This window comes from Ambystoma mexicanum, chromosome 6p (assembly GCF_040938575.1).
Source record: "Ambystoma mexicanum isolate Mex_15411 chromosome 6p, UKY_AmexF1_1, whole genome shotgun sequence".
NCBI classification, from domain to species: Eukaryota; Metazoa; Chordata; class Amphibia; order Caudata; family Ambystomatidae; genus Ambystoma; species Ambystoma mexicanum.
In genome coordinates, this window is record NC_090935.1 from 1,179,087,627 (window position 1) to 1,179,101,906 (window position 14,280).

Here is a 14,280-nt window from a genome sequence, read left to right on the forward strand (position 1 = left end):
GTTCAAGGGGTGCTGTGCCAGTGTTATAATAGCAAACATGCCCCTCTAAATTCCACTGCAGCTGCATATCCACAAACAGTGTGCTCATATGCCTAGTAAGTAACCAGAATTAAGAGCCCTACACATCCAGTTTCTGGCATTGTACTCCAACAACCGCTTCAAATCAAATGATGCCATCATATGCTTGGTAGTAACCACATGTAAGTTATAACCCTATATACTCGGTGCATTCTGAAATGCCTAAATAATGCCATATCAAAACACAGACCTATTTTATTGTGCAACCTTTTTTTTTCCCCGCACTTTTCAGCCATCTACAATTAAACATGAAACCTTATTAAAATAATGCCATCAGAGGTTTTGTCAGTGAAGACCTTGAGAGCTCCGATGTATGCTTTCAAGACATTCTATGGGGCATTAATCTCTCACCGTGAAGCCAAACGTCTTTCAAGACAGGTGACCCAGGACCTACACCTGCCGCCACAAGAGGAGGTGGAAAAAGCATCTGCGTGACCCCCACATTACCCCTAAACATTTTTATGAACTTTACCCCCCCCCCACCTATATATCTGCAAAGAAATAGGGGTCAGACTTTTGGGCATCAGTCATTTTGTTCCATTCGAAAAAGGCCAGTCAGCCTGCAGGTAATAGCCCACTTGCCCATGGCCTTGTCGGTCCCTGGAAGAAATTAATTCTTGTTGCTGTGCCAGTCTAACCAAAGGAATTTCAGGTTGCAGTTAAGCTCTCCTTTAAGCAGGCTGACAAAATGAGCACAACATAGTTTGATGCGCTTTTGACACCACAAAAGGCTCTTCCAATGCTAATGGATGCATTGAGATTTATTGGTTGACTGAACAATTGTAACAGTCAAGTGTATGGTTTGCTCAGGATATTGCATCTGAAATATTTCTTTAGATGATTGGAAAGAAAAGTTGCAGGTTCATGTAACTTATCTTACATTTAATCTAGAGGCCTCAGTTGAGGTCAAGAAGTCACTGGCTCAATGGCTTGATTGTCACAAAATGTCAGTGATTGCATTGCCAGGTTCATAACCTAACTTGTCGATGTATGGCTTTATACTACATTCTTCTTGCCTCTCAGCATAGTAAAAAGGTGTTATTGGCACCCTTTGTCGGGGAGGCAAGGAACGCTGACTGAACTCGCAATCTTAGCCCAGGTTCCAAGCTGCCTCATGGCCGGCTCACCCCCCGCCATCTACCCTCCACCCCCGATCACCTCCTTGCACCCCCCCCCACCCCCTCACTTATCTCTTTGTGGTCACAGCACAGGCTGCGGCCGCTCCTCAGCACTGCTCCGGCAGGCCATCATGGAATGGGAAGAGAGGGGCTCCGTATAGTGCCCTGGCTTACCTTTCCATGGCAGCCATCTTTGAACAGTATCTGTGAAGGTGATGCTGCGAGGTGACCCGTTCAGCGAAAGAAATTACTTTGTACTAGCACCACCCTATCCCTTGGAGGGATGCTAATGGCATCAACAACCCGTTCCAAGAGCTGCAACAGGTGGTAACGTCCCGGTGCCCTCGTTAAATGCCTGTGCTTCGCTCTGGCCTTCAACTCAGGTTGCCGGAAAATTACCACCCCTTTCAGCCTTTGGAACAGGTTAACGCCATAGTATTACCCACTTTAATCATACTCCTATTTATCAACTGCAGAATGATGAAGGGGTGAGTCTACCCTGTTTTAATCAGGATCTGTTTCCTGTAGGCTGAACACAGATATCCCTAGCCAAGGGTTGGCTTGCTTACCCTGTCTTGCTCGCACCGTTCTAATACGCTTAGTTGAACATATTTTAATTTGGTGTGTGCCAGCCCTAAAGTGCTTCCTGTAACATTCACTCAAATTCAAGTCTTTTCTCACTTTATTGAAAAATGTGCTGCAAGGAAGGTCTCCTCCTTCGCCCCAGCGCTATCTCCAGACCACTTTTTTCTGCCCACCCCTTTCCTTCAGATGTCATGTCCCCACCCCCAACATTTTCAACAAAATGACTCCCCTGAGCATGTGCTTCATACCAGATGCATCTCGATCAATACCTTGAACCATGGATGCATAGTATCAGCTTGCTGTCTCGCGATGCTTCAGTAATGGTTGGTGTGTACTAGTATACGAGTGACAGGTAATGGGCCTCATTACAAGTTTGGCGGTAGCCATGCCGTCATTACCGGCATGGCTACCTCCAAACTCGTGTACGGGTCCGGGGGGAAAAAAAGGGAATTAGCGGACCATTCCGACTTTTGTGGGCCTGGTAATTCCCATTTTCGGGACCTGGACCCGGTACGCCCCCATTCCCATTTGAGCCCCTATGGGGCTGAATGGGAATGGGGAGGATGCTAACAAGAGAACAGTTAATGACGGGTCCGTTGTTGGCATCCTGGTCTGCTTGTGGGTGCCGGTATGCACGTCTGGCCAGACCAGACATGCATACCGCCACCCGTGAGAAAACCTGGTATGTGGCGGCCCGGTATGAACGGTGCCGGTACCTTACTGGCACCATTCATACCGTGGCCGCCAGGGTCGTAATGAGGGCCAATGTCTCTGTACATAAATCCACAGATACCGTAAATGAGACAGGTTTGATGGCACTGCCTTTTCTCCCCTTCAGCCTTCAAAACTCAAATGCAAACCATGACTTTTTATAACAGAAATCGCTTTAGATGGGCTGGGGTTTCAGCACTAGGGCGATTGATCATTATTTACGGCAGAATTTTTTTCAGTCTATATTCTTAATTCCACTTTAAAAATGTAATGCTCATGCTCTTTGATGCACCACTGCAGCATGGCAGACAATAGTGAACCTATGGTCACCAGGCCAAAGTAAGTCATACCGTGCTGCATTATTATGCAAGGAAAGCCATGATCTGTCTTCTACAAATGATAGCATCCAAATAGTGGGACATATTATCACATCGTTAAAGCTGATCGTCATCTGACGTGACTGGTATTGTTTCTTCTTTTTCCAGAAATGTCCAACAAGTCTTTCATACAGGAGTTTCTGAAGGGATCTTTTTTCCTAGACAACCATGGAGACTTGGTTAAATCTGTAAGTATATCTATTGTCCGAATTATTCACTTTCACAATCAGTCCTGAAAAGAGGTGCGCATGACCACTAAATTTGCTGTCAATGTCTTCAGAGGCTGGAATGTGGTTATGGCCAACCCGGCTTTTCACATTTCTCAATTCAAAAAAATAGGTGGTATTTATAATAGAAAAACATATGCTTAAAATTAGTGCCAGGAGATGAGCCAATCTTCATGTGCAATAGAAGTGGATGACAAAACTCAGTGTGACAATTGTTATAATGTAGTACACAGGGTTAATGTCTCTTCAGCAGCTCGCATGCTCCCTAATCTGGACAGTGGATAGCACAAGTAACATTTAATATGTCAAAAAAAATAATATCGAAGCACCAAAAACATTACAAAAAGCTGGCACATGAGACATCATTTGGTCAGCAATCCTCCAATGGGGGATTATTTTGGAAGAAATTTGTAATGTTTCCTGAACCCCAGAGGCAATGTAGAAGAGGAAGGCAAGGATGGGTGCGAGAAAGAAGCTGCATTGTTGGGGAGAGGCTTAACATTAAAAATGACACCTAATTTAGAAGTTGGAATTTCATGGGTTATTTACTGCATAGTTTGCAATCTGTGACTACTGCATAGGGTAAATGTAGGCCGTAAATCTCGTAGTACTATCCATGTATCCCCTGAGATAGCTAACTCATCCACTCCAATTCATAATTGGATGGAATTTCAAAAATACGAGATTTAAAATCGCACACTTTTAGCATAGAGCATTCAAGGTCAGGCACTCAACTTTGCTCTGGTCCCAGTGAGACTTGGCGCTGAATTTATAATCCATGATCTGACTGAACCTTGTGGATGATGGCGGATTAGCTAATTGGCACAACTATGCTTCAAACTGATTATTTAGAATGCAGTCTTTTCAACTCACTTGGGAGTCAAACAACCTTAATTGTGCCCTCCTCTGAATTTGACTTGCATCAGTTTTTATGGCCCCAGAGTGGGAGAGCAGGAAGAGCCCTTGGATCGGGGATACTGTGATGGTACACACTGGCTGCCCTGCAGGAGTTGCTGCAAGTAGAGCCCCTACAAATAAGGATTTATTAAGAATTAGTATAAATGATTAGCTGCTTGTGAGGTGCAATGCCAGTTAGGCAAGAGTTTCATAGTAATGAGAAATCTTCCTGACATGTGTCAATCCCAGAACCTTTTGCTTTACTGGTGGATTATTTTTCCTTATACCTCAGTGGGAACCTTTTTCCCCCACTCTCATACATTTTTTTTTTTTTTCTCTCCATAGTGTCTTTTTAATTCTATTATCTTTGACACCTACTGCCTATTGTTGCTGGGTTACCCCTTGGACTCCCCCTTTAACTTTCTCTGGCTAACCTTGAGAGAACTACAGTCCCCAAGGGTAGAAAGGATCTTTGGATACCTTTTACATTTTATTCGTTGAAACCAGCACAGCCCACCTATGTGGAGTGCTGGGGAGATGCACTGTATCCCCTTTTCACACTAAAACTAAAAATGATACCTTTTACTAATTCGGTGCCCCTTTACCACAGGCTGTGTTTACAGCTGCAGTAAAGGCACCCATGGGTGCTCAATTTTTTGCCATTTTAGTTTTCCATGTCCTTTCGTTTTCCATACCCTGATATCCAGGGTGGGAAATTCCTTTGTGATTTTTTTATCTTCGGCAGGAGTCACATGGACTCCCCAACCCAGGCTCCAGCCTGCCCGTGAAGGCAGGAAGAGAGGGAGGAGTCCAAAACTCCACAGCCCTTTCTCTTCCTCCTTGCCTGAATGGGGACAAATCCCAGTGGGTGGGGGGGGGGGCTGGCTGTCCTGATTGGACCAGACCACCCCTTGTTGTGAAATGCAGGGAGAGAATGCAGAAGTTGTGCTGTAGTTCCTGTTAAATACTCTGAACCTGGAAGCTGAAGACCAGTCGACCACAGGAACCAAAACAAAGAGGATGATGAAGTGGCTGAGACTATTTCCAGCGACTGGAGAGCCTGCCGTGTAACCTGAGCCTGGTGACTGAAAAAAGGGACCTTGGAAGGGATTTTGCATCAGGGATCAATGGGGAAGACTCTAGGCAAGGTTTTCCTCATGGCTGGATTCAGCTGTGTGGCTCTGGCACCTTTTCAGGAGCACAGTAGAAGATATAATATCGCTGGTTGGATTCTTGTTGTTACAAAGGTCCAGCACTCTGGGGAGGGGCCTTTTTGGACTGGAATCGTGCCTCTGGAGATCCAGCATGATGCCCAAGAGGTTTCAGTGAGATTTGGAGTACCGTACACTGCACAATGGCTCGAGGTCCGGGGTATTGCAGCCCCTCAAGATCGCAGCATGGTGTGGGATGGCTCAACATGCAGGTCCTCTTGAGTCTACTGGGTCTCACCAGACTCTAGGTCATGGTCATCATTTTCAGAGTCCCCAGGTCGATTGGAAGGAAGGGTTACAGCAGGCTCTGCGGTTAGTGGAAATCGTTTTAGCCGCTAAATCTTCATCTTCCTCTTCGGTTATGGTTACATTGGTCGGCTACCTCTTAAGCTTCCAGGATCAGACTCTTCTGCACAGGCCCAGCCAATCAAATAGCCTTGCAACATTCAAACTTGGGTTGGGGGGGTTTGCAATCCTTTAAGCACAGCTAACCTTCGCGCTTGAACTGGAATCTCGCACTCAGACAAAGAGCTGCAGATTAGTGTACTCCTCCCTCACGTCATGCCTTCAGACACTCTGGGCTCATTTTTGGTAAATTGAGCACACATGGTGTGCAAACAACCCGTGGTAAAGGTGCACTGAATTAAGTTATCGCTGTCACCTGCCATTGAAGGTAATCTTGTCCCTGTAACCGAATTGTTACAATTCATCCCCTTTCATGCTAAAACTGTATCTCCCCAGCACTCCACATAAGGTGGGGTGTGCTAGTTTTACCAAATAACATGTAAAAGGGATCCAAAGATCCCGTCTACCCTTGAACTGTAGTTCTCTCAAGGTTAGCCAGAGAAAGTTGAAAGGAGAGCCCATGGGGCAACCCAGCCACAATAGGCACTTGTTGTCAAAGAAGACACTATAGAAAGTCTTAAAAAGGGCACCCGTAAAAGATTCTGAGTGTGGAAAAAGGTTCTCTTTCACAGAGGTATAAGAAAAAAAAAATCCACCAGTAAAATCAAAGATCGGGGGTTGACACGGTGTGCAGTCATAATGTCGAAAAAATGATGTCGAATTACAAAAATGTCTAAAACATAATGTCAAAAAAAAAGTTTCAATTTTTTTTTGGGGGTTCCGGGGGTAAAACAAAAAAATATATACTAAAGTGGGGTTGGGGGGGTTAGGGGGAACCCGCCCATTTCAAACAAAGCAACCAAAAAAAGAAATTCAAAATTTCTTTTTCGACTTTATTTTTTAGACATTTTGACATTCGACTTTATGACTATAAACCGGTTGACACAGGTCAGAGATTTATCATTACTATAAAAATATTACCTAACATCCAAACGAGGAAAGATGAAGATTTCTATGGGACTTACCACTTCAGGACACCTCTATGGATCGAAGGAGTTTTGCAACAGGAGTCACCACGGTCAGGCAGCAACACTTCACTGGATGAAAAAGGAGCAGTTCTGCACAGCTTCTGTTAGGTATTACCCAAATTGTTCGTTTACAATTGTTCGAATGAACAATTGACTGAATTTAAAGGGTCACAATTGACCTTTTTACAATTGACCACATATATGGGGTTTTGGGCGGGTTTGGGTTGGGTGGGGGGTTGCGGGGGGGGGTTCCCCCTGCGTATATGTTACAATTGACATTCACAATTCGGTCAATTGTGAAAAGGTCAATTGTCATTCGAACAGTTGTAATATCTGTTAATACAAAAAGGCTGAACATGCAGGAGGAGGTGTCTTGGTGCACAAGTTGAAGATCCTTCAAGTTGCAAGGGTGCACTTGGAATGGCAACAGCTGCAGCCATGTAGCCCAGGACAGACCTGTCCAGTCCACTGTTGGTCAAGCAATACTTCCGATTGGCTCAGATCCTCGAGCGGGATTCAAAGGTGGTTGTTTACACCACCCCAGGGGTTGAAGCACTGACAAGGGTTTTAAGATTAGGACAAGGGAGCAGGGCTTCACATGGACGGCACTGGAGTCAACGCTGGGCCGCTTCAGGGGTCGTCCTTGGTTTATCAGTGGGCTGCACTTCTTCATAGAGGTCTTGGCTCCAATGGTGATCTGTTGACTAGCTGCAGGAGCCCTCAGATTTGGGCTCTGAACACCCAAGACCACCAATGGCGATGATCTGCACAGTAAGACATGCAGGCACCAGGGATGTGAATTGTGACTAGACAGTGCCAGCCACCTCCTCTGGCCACACACAAACCACCCATTAGCCCACGAAAGCCACAGCTTTCCCTAGGGAAGGGCATTCCATACAAGTTAATATGAGAAGGCAGGAAGAAGTCAGAACAACAAAATGGTCAATGAAAAAGCGTAAAACCTTGTGGCACAGCCATCTTGGGGTGATAGCCACCTTTCGTAATATTTTGCTGTAAATGCAAAAGTCCACAAGTAAAATGTTCCAAAAATGGTAAATGTCACTGCTGCCATCAGCTTGTCGTCACATTATCAAAGTAACCAAAAATCCATCATATTAGACGTTATATGGATACAAAATATCATAACTGCGCTTCACTGTAAGGTTATGTATGCAAATGTAACAATACAAGGAATTCACACTCTTGAACAGTACTGATAGACTTGGGGGCTGGTCAGTTTCATCATACGAATGATCAAAATGACAAAGTAAAGCAGAAGGCTGTACTGTCCTCCAAATCATCAGGTCAAGGCGAACTATACCAATCAAAAAAGAAAAGCTGTCCCATAGAAATATATGGGTGGAAAACTGCAAAGAGAAATTCTTAACAACTAGTAGGACTGGTTTCATACATGTGTATTGAAAATCTGTTCAAATGAATCTCTGAGCAGAAATTAAAATCGATCTGACTGCATCGGTAGCCAAGTCCGCACAACTTTGCTTCAAATTGAACACCACATTGGTACCATTTTAGTTTCATGACTAGTATAGGGATAACATCTGAACACTTCTGAAACAACCATTTAAAGTTCAGGAAAGTCCCCTTCGCACACCCCAAGCAGTTCAATGTATTGTCTTGACTGACATCTGCCTTTCCTGCTTTGTGGTTAGCAGTGTCACAGATCTTTACAGCCCCTAGTATGTTTCTATCAAGAGTGCTCTACAAGTATAAGACCTGTATGCATACAAAATGTTGCAGCCCTGTAAGTAGGTTCCCTCGTAATACTGTGCTCATGCCTATTCCACCTCTTCCCAACACCCAGCCAAATATCCTATTTTGGAAATGCTTTGATGTAGGTGGTGATCTGCTGATTTACACTACTTAGTCTAGTCACTATTCCATGCTTATTTGCATTTGCCTGGCTTCTATATGCTATTATTTCTGTGCTCCAGTTACACTGTATTTGCTACGCCATGCCATGCTAAACAGATGGCCGATGTTATGTGATGTAGTTTTGTTAGCATCTGTGTGCTTTGCTCCCAAATGCAGATTTGCTGAAAATATTCATTCAATTGTGCTTTTAAATGAACACCTTCCTTTTGCATTTATGGGAGTATTCTCCCCAAAGTGCCCCTTGAGTTCCACTTTTTTGTTCAATTCATCTATACATAACCCTCTTACACCCTTCTGTTTTCCTTCATTTAATCCTCCCATCCATCCCAATGTTAGTTAAAAAAAAAAAGGAACAAAACTCCTTTAAAACTGAAGAATGTGACTTCAGTTTTAAAGCCATTGTGTGCCTTTCTGTTATGTATGCCTCCTTCATTATTTGGACACTCTGACAGTTTTGAAATAATAGATGCATATATCCTGTTGCAAGACAAATATTAGTTTTCAAAAAATGATTAGCAGAGTTTTCTAATTAAAATGTTTAGCAAACAAACGTATTTGATGAGCAATGTTGTACTTTAAATTTTTAATGTCACCAAACGTTATTTATACTTAAGACATAAAATGAGCAACATTTATGCGTACCACTGAAGTAAGAAATTGGTGCCATGAGTCTGCAAAATGAAGGTTTGCTGCATGAATGCACACTGGCTTTTAATTATTTGAAAATGACTGCTTTTCTTGATTTGCACTCCCACAAAGGTCTTTGGTGCTTTTAGAGTAGTGCAGGTGATTACTGCTGCACCCTCTCGCTCTCCATTAGCATCTTTGAACTTGTAGTGACTAGAGGAAAAAAAGGGTGGAGAGAGCCCTAAGGACAAGGGAGGAATGTAGGGTGAGCTGTGTTTTCATTCAACAAGGTAATTTAAATAGAAAGCTTTGTTACACACTTGAGAGATTTTATTTGTATTGCGCTTATTTGTATCACGCTCTTACAAGGGTTTCAGAGCACGACAAGGCAAGCGAGAACAAGGGAGAACAAAAACAACAATCTTACTAGGCTCAGTGACATTGAGAATGTGCAAGTGCATGGGAGAGTGAAAGGGGGAAAAGTGCATGGAAGGGGGAGAATTGGAAAGTGCAGAGCAAAGGAAAATAAAGAATACAAAGGCAACAAATCGTGGTAGTGCAGCCAGCAAGTTGCACATGCTGGGTTTATGGCAGCAGACATGGTATGTCTAAGTGCAGGAAAAGGGTTGGGGCGGGGGAGGGGGTCGGGTATGGTTACAGATACAGATCCCAGTGCAAGGGATTGCCGGAGGCAGTGCGGGTGGGGTGGCAGGGTGAGCATGTACCTGGGCACAGCAGACAGAGGGTAGGCCAGGTGCACAGTGCCGAGAGAGAAGATCAGCAGGGGAGAGGAGGTTTGAGGCAAATAGGAAGGTTTGAGGTGCTCCGGAACCAGAGATGGTTTTCAAGTTTCAGAGTGGCAGGGAGGCTGTTCCAGATGGAGGATCAGCCGAAGACATATCTACACCCAGATCATTTCTTTGAAAACCAACTGACCCTGAGGGAGTTAGAGGAGCAAAGAGCTCGAGAGGGAAGGTATTTACGAAGGCACAGCTCAAGATATAGTGGACCCAGGCCCCAGAAAGCCTTGTGGACAATGCAGAGGGTTTAGAATTTAATCCTTGCATCGACTGGGAGCCAGTGGAGAGATTTCAGGACTGGAGAGATACGATCCCAGAGCTTGAGGCCTAAGACAAGTTGTGCACTCCTGTTCTGGATGAGTTATAAAGGTCAGAGAGTAGAAGCAGGTCAGTTTAGAAAGAGGCTGTTATAAGAGTCCAACCTAGAGAATCAGGGCTCAGGAGATGGTGAGGTGCTGGGGGAAGGAGAGGAAAGGTAGAGTACCTCCGAGGAGGTGGAATATGAACTTTGACTTCTTAGAGACATCAGAGATGTGGGCAGAGAAGGAAAGCGTGGAATCAAAGATGACCCTGAGGTTCTTATCCTCAAAAGAGTGGGTAGGAGGAGGGCCAAGGTAGGCCGGCCAGAGAGTGCAGAGAAAGCGGGGTGGGGGAAGGTGTGCTGATGAGGAGGATCTGTCTTGCTGGCATTCAGGCATAGATTGTTGGCGGTGAACTAACTCTTAATGGCAGTAAGGCAATCGGAGATGAGAGCAGGGGAGGAGGTGGCTGAGGGAAGTCTGAAGATGAGTTCATTGTCAGCATAGCACTGGAAATGGGCAAGAGATGCCAGGTATTGGTTGAAAAGCCAGGGCAAGAGGTTAGACCCATGGAGAACACCACAGGTAGAAAGGGAGATGGATGAAAGGAAGGACCCAAGTAGGACCTGGGAGGGTGGATCAGAGAGTAAAGAGGTCAGCCAGGCCACAGCCTGATCGGTGATGCCCAGGTTGTCAGAGATGGATGAGCAGGATGGTATGGTTGACCATGTCGAAAGCAGAAAAGAGAGTAGGATGAGGATAGGGGGAATGTTGGAGAGCATATCTTCACAGACAACCAACAGAATTGGAATGAAGGTTAAACTGAGAAATGGCCAGCTTTTCCAGGAGTTTGCCCAGAAAAAGAGTAATGGATATTGGGCGATAGTTAGCCGGGCAAGAAGGATCAGCTGTGGGTTTCTTGAGAAAAGGATGCAGAAGAGTGCTTAGCTGGGAGAGGAAGGCTCAGTAGATTTGCAAATACAAGCTGATAGCAGACTCTGGACTTCTCTTCTAGATCTAAGATCCTGTTGCTTCTCAGGACAGGGAAACTGTAGCCCAAGTCACGAAGGATGGAACTGAAAGAATTATGTAGAGTAACCCATTGAAGAACCCATCCTCGGTCAAAGACATTCCACCACACCAACCATCCACATATAAGCTGTAAGCACTCCTCAAACACTTCAGGCAGACTACTCATGGCATTGCTCTTAGTCTAGCCACAGTTAAAACCCACCTCATTTAATGGTGCCTATTCCTCTTGTCCTGTCTATACAGACTGGCTGTTGGAGCTCTTCGGGGTCTGGTTAGCAGGTATAAGGGAATTTGCTCTTCTGTTATCTTCTGTATTGTTTCAAAACACTCATGCAATATGACATCCTTGAGTTGCGGAATGTCTGAGCTACTTTAAAACCGAGACTGCTAACTCACATCTGTACTCCATTCAATTTGAGCCATTAGCAGCTGTGGTCATGTGCATGGATTTAGGTGTAACCTTTCTTCATGTTATGTTTATAGGCTGTGGGGAAGCTTGCATATACACACCTATATAAGAAGCAGTCCATGCAGCATTCCTTTTCCAAGAGCAGCTGAACTAAGTTTGCTGTGCAAGTTTATTTAACAATGGACGCTAGGAGAGGGGCTAGACAACGCTTTGGAGATTGAACTAACCAGAGTGTCCCTGAACCACAGAACAGATGCAGTATATATACATTTCTAGAACAGTTAAAACACTCCCACATTTCCCTCATGTTTCCTTACAGTCATCACCCAAAATACAAATGTTCCAATTTATACAAAAATCTAGTCCCCACAATCTCCTTGGCTGTCTTCACTGTAGCACCTTCCCCTTAGGAACACAGTTTCATGGCATTGCAAATACAAGCCCAACCCTCTTCTTGGGTTCCTTCCTACAGGACACACAACCCTAACATGGGCATACAATACATTGTTAGCACTCATTTCACTTGGTCACAGACCTGCAATGCTAAATCTGACACTTATGGTTCATGTATGGATACTTTAAGAGGCTATAGAGAGCTAACAAAATGCTGCTTTATCAGCACTAACTCTTTATTTCTCCAACACTCTGACACCCTGGATATTTAGACTTGGTGTCCTCTCGCACCCTTTCATTATGTGACCACCATTTCAATCCATCTGGCCTACTCTCATTATACGCTTTCCTTTTCCTTGCTAATCTATTTGACCTTCTCATAGGCCAGTGGTCATTTTTGTTTCCAGTCACTCTTTTTTACAGTTTTATCCACTGATCCCTGATTGACAATGCCAGAAGCTTCTTTGGCCACTCGGAACAACATTTTCAAGCTCAAACTCTGGGCCCATCGTTTTTGGCTCCAAATAGCTGCTTCCATGTTGCTGCTGTCACCTTGCCAGCCAGTCTTCCGAACAAGCATGTGTGCATGTTTATTTTTATGTACATGTGTTCAGAACTACACCATTCCCTCATAATGGGTTTCCCATTCAAGGCCTTTTTCCACTTTGTATGAAGCTCTGCACTTTTAAATCTCATTGTACTAAGTTGCACAATATTCTCCCATATTGTGTTGCACAATCTTCATTATGTTGCTACATGTGTGCAAATCTAGGATGTTTCAAACTAGACACAAAATAACACTAAAAGTAACCTTAACATACCTCCATTAACTATTCTAGACACATGCAAAACTGCTACATTGTAACAATATCACATCCATTCTTAATGGTGCATGTAATGTGAATATCCCCTTTCCATTGAGGGACAATCCATCTACCCCAACAACTGCAGCCTAAATATGAAATTTGCTCTGTCTTTCTATTTCTGATTCATCAAGCACAAGTGCTTACCCCACCCAAGATGGCCTGTCTGTTGCATGCTGAGGAGATCCCAGAGTTGAAATACTAGGATTTATTGTCCATCCTTAAGTGGCACTGTGACATCATTGCTGCTTATCTCTAACTTATCCGCTAGCAAACCACATTATTCAAAGAAATAGCCAGTTCCTCTTTAAACGTCTGACTTAATAGAAACGCAGCGTTCTAAACAATGTCCTTCTTGCAGGATGATGCTGCAACTGTTAAAGGGCACCCAGGCTTTAATGCTGCTGCAGATGCTGGAACCCTGGATGCGGCTATAACAGCCAAAGGTGAGTCTGAACATGGTGAACCTTTTGCTCATTTAATTGTATATACATTTGTGACATTTGAAGGTGTTTCTTGAGATAGATGTGGTATTCTATAAATGACAATGGAGGTACACATTTTGAGTGCACACAATGTCAAAATGTGTTTCCACTGCCTTGCATGAGCAACCTAAACAAAGCACAACTTAAATAGCCCCTAACCTTCTCTAGCACCCCCGCCTAATTGTCCTCTGCAGATTGCTCCACACTAAAATAAGACTAGCATTTTGCCCTAGGTTTCTGTTCTTTATTAACCATACCTATAACTAAACGATTGCTGCTCCCTTCTTTCCTGTCCGCATGCCATGACTGGGTTAATGCAGCTACCACAACCATGCCAACCCCCACACAGCAGCAGGGCTTCACCGAGCAGTTCAACGGTCCAGGAGAATGCAGCAAGCTTCAGTCACGGTTTCTTTAGCGGGTTATTCTTCCCAGTGTTCGATTCTTAAATCCAAGAAGCCTTGTTTTTTATGCAGGTCTCTCCTATTAGTGCACAGTTTAGCTGTCACTCGCACAGCAGGGTGGCTGTCCTTTAAGGACAGACAGTCAGCCTATTGGCACTGGGTGCATTCAGGTTCTTATGGAGACTAAGGACAGGGAAGTTTCGGGCACCTCCCTCTCTCACTTCTGCCCTGCCGATGGTTTTGTACTATCGGACCGAAAAAAAAGGTCCGCTATCACCAAAGGTTTGAACACCAAAGGTTCAAACCTTTGGTGGCAGCATTGTAGGTAAGTAAAAAAAAAACTGCGGGGGTGTCCCCTGCAACACCCTGCTCACTATACTTAACGGTATAGTGAGTGGGGGAAACCCTTGCAGCCCCCTAAGTATGTAAATGTGTTCGCATGAGAAAGGTGCAAACCGTTTGTAGTTCGCACCTTTCTCATGAGAACTTTCCGGCCGC

General features: G+C 44.4%; 1 protein-coding gene across 1 annotated transcript in view; it reads left to right on the forward strand.

Annotated features, from left to right (window-relative positions):
* LOC138510290 (annexin A1-like) overlaps positions 1-14,280 on the forward strand; it is a 307,467-nt gene that overhangs the window by 33,134 nt on the left and 260,053 nt on the right. The window contains exons 2-3 of the mRNA XM_069625822.1: positions 2,978-3,057; positions 13,255-13,339. Coding sequence (XP_069481923.1) covers positions 2,980-3,057; positions 13,255-13,339 — 163 coding nt within the window. The 5' untranslated portion in view covers positions 2,978-2,979. The remainder of the gene's footprint in view (positions 1-2,977; positions 3,058-13,254; positions 13,340-14,280) is intronic.